This window comes from Salmo trutta, chromosome 22, assembly GCF_901001165.1.
Source record: "Salmo trutta chromosome 22, fSalTru1.1, whole genome shotgun sequence".
In the NCBI taxonomy this organism is placed as follows: domain Eukaryota; kingdom Metazoa; phylum Chordata; class Actinopteri; order Salmoniformes; family Salmonidae; genus Salmo; species Salmo trutta.
In genome coordinates, this window is record NC_042978.1 from 45,200,237 (window position 1) to 45,206,610 (window position 6,374).

Here is a 6,374-nt window from a genome sequence, read left to right on the forward strand (position 1 = left end):
GTGCCTTGTGGTGGGATCATACAATGTGGTGCCTAGCCCCGCTGTCTAAATAGGCTATTTTAAAAAAATTTAAATGTCATCAAAATCCTTCATTAACAACGTGTCTATGTAGGCCATGTTAAAGACATTCTTTATTCAAAATAATGAATTAACAACATATCATCTAGTGACTTTCTGCTCTTCAGTACTGAGTTGTTTTTCATTTGATTTAAACTCCACTCTCCAGGTTTTGAAAACAACTCTAGTGGAGTACTACGTTTGATTGACAGTCAGATTATCCAATCCATGGGCGCAAAGCGTCAGGTTTATGTTTGCTCCAGTTCATCTACCAATGAGGTTAGTTCTTTCACAATCACGACGACATATGGCACTTGGAAAAAGCCATTTTGGTGAGGTAAGTCTCTCCTTCTACCTCAATGGTGCACTCATCCGTAAATGGAATCACTACGCACCACTATTGCACTTATTTTCTGACAATGTGGAAGCTTCTGTCTTATTTTATTATTTTTTTCTGAGTCCTTTTGTTATGGCTAATTTCTGCGCAGTGTCCATAAAATATGTGCGTAAAGTAGCCTAGTATTTTATTTTACGATTGAGATGCTATTTCTAAACAATTCATCCTCCAACAGAAATGCTCTACACATCTTTCAGAAATGCTCTACACATCTCGTAAATTGTTTCTCTGTGGCGTCGACCTTCACTCATACACACAATGGTGGCTGAGCCGGAAAATGGACGCTTCTACCCGCCGCACATGGCGCAAGCGCATTACGACTCCCAGAGAGAGCGCGAGCGAGAGAGAGCTAAAAGAGGGGGAGGGGGTGCGATGGAAAAGGGGGGTGCAGAGAGAGAGAGAGGGGGGAGGGGCTGCTCTAAAGGGGGAGGGGGAGGAGGACAGGGGAGCTATCTGTCAGTCTGTCGTGTGTAAACTAGAGATAGCCTAGGCTTCGTTCTCTAAATGCCGCAATAAGCCATTGAAGATCTTTTAAATCATTGCATCCAGTTCATCCATTTGAAGTTGTTACATTACTTCATTACATTAGTGAGGCTACATTAGTTCATTATACAGAATTTAAATATATGTATTTTAGCCAGTTAAATGCAAGTGCATGCAAGGTCAAGCAGCACCTAATGTAATAAACCTTGAATAACATGGTGATTGATGAGGATAGACTACAAGTGATAAGGTTACATGTAACAACTACGGATGTGTGCGTGTTACATGTTGCCAAATGCAATAGTCTGTCCACAATTGGACTTATGTGGGGTTTGCAATCGAAATTCGGCTTAAATTACGTCCTGACGCGAGAATCGTCCACTTTGACAAGTTTAATCTTGTGTTGTGTTGACAGAAAGTATGCTATGCGGGTCATCAATCCCCGCGCGGGGACGGCCAGCCACTCGTCACTGCAATGATTCGGAGAGGCTGATTAGGGGGCGTGCGCGCCTCTCTGAAAATACTGTCCATTGTTCCCCTCGGACCAATCAGTGCTAGACATTGTCCAAATGATGGACCAATCATAACGCACTGGCCGTGCCTCGACTCCGCCTACAACTCTATATTAAAGGCTCCCCGTTCGGGCCGGGTTGCCACTGGCACTATAAGTCTTTTTTTTCTTTTACACTGGTGGGACTGAGTGGATCGTATCATTCTTTTTTCTGATCCCCTATAACATTTGTTACATTAGGCTAAAACAGAAACATGGCTGACACAAAAGTCGACAAGAAGGAGATCTCTGCCAAGGTAAGTGGAGGGCAATTTGTGACCTGAGTGATGGACAAATTACAATTTCTACACTTTCTTTCATTCAAATCTATTCCGGACGGAATATTTTGAATGGAGAACAACTATAGGAAACTGGAACAAGTGTTTATCCGAGCTTCATCAAATTTAACTGGTTTTGGATGAGGCTTCTGTTGCGGATGTAGGAATGAAAACACTTTTTTTGGAGACCTATGATATTAGATAAAAATGTAGCCTAACAATGAGTACGCCGAAGTTGCGCTCACTAGTCTACTGAAACATTAACTGCAAGCAGCGACGCTTTTATTGAACCAGAGTACAAGTCTGCGCGCGGTTCTTTGTTTATACTACCGTGTCTGTCCAGTTGAGCACGGATTGGAAGCTCGTTTGAAGAACTCATTCACACACACACACACACTTCTGCTTTATCGTGTTGATGAATTCGCTTTGTATACTTCTCATTTTATAGGCTACATTGTATTTGCTGGTCGAGGCTGCAATTGATTGATCCATTCGTCAAATTCGTACCGCGCACCGGGTCTGTCATAACTTGCTACTTGAATAGATCCCATTGTTTTTGGAGGCTGTTTTCATTGAGTATATGATATTGATGTGGAAGTTTATGGGGAATGGCTCGGACATAAAAACCTCGCGCCTTTTAGAAATCAGAATGTGGTGAAAGGAATTTAAATTGCGCGTAAAGGATTAATAACGGAACCAACATGAAAATTCTAACCGACCTGAGTACGAGATGAGTAATTATTTTGCATAACTGTAAATGGAGTGGCGATAGCGATTCCTGTCTTCTAGCTGTGTGTTTATGATCAGTGATTCACGGCTGTATTGACATGGATAAGCCCGGCGGTGTGTTCACTTCGTTCCACCAAGCTTCTGTCTGTCTGTGCGCAATGTGACGGAGCCTCAACGCGAGCTCCGGAGTCTCCCGTTTAACAGCATCAGTTGGCTTGTAAACCAAATTATATGTCTGTGTGTGATTTGGAACAGCTTCTGTTCTTGGGTTATTTGTTTGGATACTGTCTTAGATTTAGACATTCTTTGTATGAAAAAAAGCGCGGACACACAGTATTTCCTTTGCTTGTCTTTAGAGAGAAAATAAACGTTGACTTGGTTCCAGCGGTAGCTTGTGATACATGGAACTAGGTGAGTGTATATGCGGGCTTTGGCGGCGCGTAATGCCGATATGAACACCCAGTGTAGGACGTGTGTGAGCGAAAAGTTGAACTGTGAAAGTGTTCATTCTCTCCCTCTCTCTCTCTTTGGTTCCTTCACGGCGTAACCCTATTCAGAGAGAGAAAGAGAGAGAGGGGGGTCGTGGGGTGAGCGTTCACGATAAACTAGCATTGCATCTTGAAGGCATCGTTTTTCATTAAACATTGCAAAGCGCTGCTCAGAGCCTCGACCTGCTGAACCAATTGCGCGCTGAATTGCGTTTTTGCGGTTACTTATCTTTTATCCCTTGCCATAAGCTCACCATACGCTGTTCAAACGACCCCAGGTAATAACAAAACATCGAGTATGTTAATAACTGCCTGTTAGCCTACAGGTTAAAAATGATACTTATTTTCCATCGCTGTGCGTTGTTGCCTATAGCTATAGAATACAATATTGGCACGGAAAGGTGATGTTGAAAGGAGGCGGGTACAGGGGAGATGTAGCTGCTAACCGGCTTATGGGCTCAGCATTACTCAAACTAATTCATCAATAGAGAGTTCCACATTGGAATAGGTTAAAACGAACGAGACTAAGAACATCTATATTTTATTTCTTTGGCACTAAAAAAGGCTATTGGAGAAAAAAAAAGTGCCTTTGTCCTTCAAGTGAATAGGCCTGAACATAGCCTGATCTTATCATAAAGACCCTTGATACAACACCAACACCCAATCAGAATGGTTTTGATTGATTAGGAACCTTATTGTCTTCATTACAGAATGGAAAGTCGATGAATCGCATATCCCTTCTAGGCGCTATTGTCTTATTGTCTCCTTTCGCTGGAGTTAATTTAGTCAGCCTCCTTCTGGTAGCGTTCGTTTAGAGGCTCTTATTGGCTGAATAACCTACTAGGGTGCAATGGGAATTGTAGTCTTTTTCCGGGCGTGTCTTCATAGAGCCCCATTATATGAGTCCTTGACTGAACTACAATGCTCTTTGTTCGCAACTCCATAATGGTGTCAGGTTGCAACACTTCTATTAGAGCTCCAAAAGTAGGCGGGGTGTAGAGAAGAAAAGCAACCAATAGAAGGTTTAGGATCAAAGTGTCGCCTTTCAAAGGAAAAACGAAAGCATGCTTTACAAGTTTAGGCGAGGGTGGAGGGAGGGAAGGGGGTATGTGGGCGGGGGTGTCTTTAAAACGACAACCAACTCTATAAATAAATCTTAAGGCATAAAATCTTGATTGGATGGGCCTGTGATATATATTTGAACCATCATGTGCCACACAGCATATAAGTCAAACATATTCTCCTATTTTCACTTTCCCCCAGGACCTGAAAGAGAAGAAGCTTGTTGAGGAGGCAGAAAATGGAAAAGATGCCCCAGCCAATGGGAAAAAAGCTGTAAGACTTCACCTTTAACACTTTACCTTTAATTGACCCATTTCACCACTTTACCTTTAAGATGGGCTCATATGGCAATCAGTTACTGTCTACCTGTCCTCACCTGTCTTCTTCATTGTCCTTATGAAAAAGTATTTGTAGAAATACATCCATGAGGACAAGTCATGTTTTCTTTCATTTTTATTACAAATAAGATATTACCTGGTTTATTACTCTCACTCCTCAATAAATACAGTCTGTCATTCAACATGGATTTTTTTTCTCCCCTGGAGACAAACAGATTCTATGCATCTGATGCATTGTGTTGTTTTCCAGAAGGAGGCTGAGGAGAATGGAGATGTAGAGGATGTAGACGATGAGGAGGATGTGGGAGAGGAGGAGGATGAGGAAGAGGATGTTGAGGGTAAGTGGTCCGGTCTCTCAACGACATTATGTATGATGATAGATTATCCATTTCATGTTGACATATGCACCTAGTGGCAGTGCTGTCTATTTGCCTGCTAAAGTACTGAGGCAGATCGCCTGGGGAATTGTTTTCTTGGAGCGCCCTCTATCTGTTAGACGCCATAACTACAATAATCTAAACCTGTCTCTATCTCTGTCTCTGTAGGCGACGAAGATGATGAAGATGACGATGAGGTCGAGGGTCGCGCAGGCAAGAGGGCGGCGGAAGATGATGAAGATGATGATGATGATGATGAGGTAATATAACGACTTCAATCCATGACTTGAATTTACACTTATTGTATGTGTTTGGTATTTAATATTCAAATCAAACTAAAAATATTTCTACAATGTTGTTTTAAATGGAAATAACTAATCTTATCTTGGCTTTGTCTTTACAGGAGGATGTTGGAACGAAGAAGCAGAAAACCGATGATGATTAAGAGTTGTGTTTCAACCCGCTGGAAGCCCCTGTAACCTCTCTCCTAGACCACCGAGCGTTTTGGAGGGAAACTGTGGTCATCATCAAGTAGAGTTCAACGTCCGTGTACACACACCCAATGTCCGTGTACACACACACCCAACTGCAAATTTTTTAGAATACCCAAGACTTCAAAGTTCTACCTTCTTAACAAGATACAGTACTTTAAAAGGAGAATTTGTTTGTATTTTTATTTACATTTTATATTTTTGTACATATTGTTAGGAGGTCAGCCATTTTTCGACAGTGATCTCTGGTTACCAAACGGTGCTTTGGAGTTGATGCTTCTCTATGAAATAGACTTTACTTGTGGTTTGACCATGTCATGTTATCTCAACACAAACTTGTACAAATTTCAGAAAACAATTAAATTTAAAGCATTCCAGTAACTTTGTATTTGTACTTTAGTTGTACCATACGTAGTTGGTTTGTATGAGATGGCAAGGCCAAAGAAAAGAGGTTTCTTTTCTTTTATGTCGTTTAAATTGCTGTCTGTTGTGGCCTGTTCAATGTACGTGTGAATTTGTTGTAAGACAATAAACCAGAATTTTAGTTTGTGAGCACTTCTGATTAGTTTTTTTTTGTTGAATTTTTCTTCAGTTTTTTGACCCGTCGTAGATGAGACTTCATAATGTTATGTTACAGTCAGCCTCCTCAACTATGAACATCATCATACAGCTTTTGGCTCTATAATCTATAAAAGTATCCTTTTCAGATATGCTGTTCATGTGTTTTATTGAGCTGTTAGAACTGTACATCATTGTAAATTATTCATGCCATAAAGACTTCAAGATCTGGTAAATTATATTGCATTTAATAAATTTACCTGAGTGAATCCTTTCCTTCCGATAAACAATTATTTTAACACCAAATACAGTGAAACACACCAATACAAATATACAAGGAGGGCTAATTGGCCAACACCACAACGGCTGCATTCTCTTATGGGTTAGAACTTCTAGGACATAACCAGGGATATAATTGAGAACTATTATTAGCCCAATAGACTCGGCATCATTTAATTTGACATTGATGATTAGAAAAAAAAATATTAGCCCAATGGACTGTGTCATTTCATTTGACATTGATGATTAGAAGGGAAAAAAAGTACTGTAGCTATTAATCTGCTCAA

The 6,374-nt window shown here is 40.8% G+C and overlaps 1 protein-coding gene across 2 annotated transcripts; it reads left to right on the forward strand.

Annotated features, from left to right (window-relative positions):
• Positions 1-1,559: 1,559 nt before the first annotated feature.
• LOC115158806 (prothymosin alpha-A) lies at positions 1,560-6,074 on the forward strand. Of its 2 annotated transcripts, none has more exons than XM_029708150.1 (5): positions 1,560-1,744; positions 4,246-4,317; positions 4,633-4,720; positions 4,928-5,019; positions 5,163-6,074. In XM_029708150.1, the coding sequence occupies exons 1-5, from the start codon at positions 1,703-1,705 to the stop codon at positions 5,202-5,204; spliced, it is 336 nt and encodes a 111-aa protein (XP_029564010.1). In that variant the 5' UTR covers positions 1,560-1,702; the 3' UTR covers positions 5,205-6,074. The 2 variants fall into 2 exon arrangements, with proteins under 2 accessions (XP_029564010.1, XP_029564011.1); XM_029708151.1 differs by having other exon boundaries at positions 4,636-4,720.
• The last annotated feature ends 300 nt before the right edge of the window (positions 6,075-6,374 follow it).

Excerpts from the sequence above, each read along its gene's own strand:
- LOC115158806 (XM_029708150.1), top strand. The coding sequence starts at position 1,703 with ATGGCTGACACAAAAGTCGACAAGAAGGAGATCTCTGCCAAG. Across the intron at positions 4,318-4,632 it reads CAGCCAATGGGAAAAAAGCT|AAGGAGGCTGAGGAGAATGG; the intron begins GTAAGACTTCAC and ends GTTGTTTTCCAG. Across the intron at positions 5,020-5,162 it reads ATGATGATGATGATGATGAG|GAGGATGTTGGAACGAAGAA; the intron begins GTAATATAACGA and ends TTGTCTTTACAG.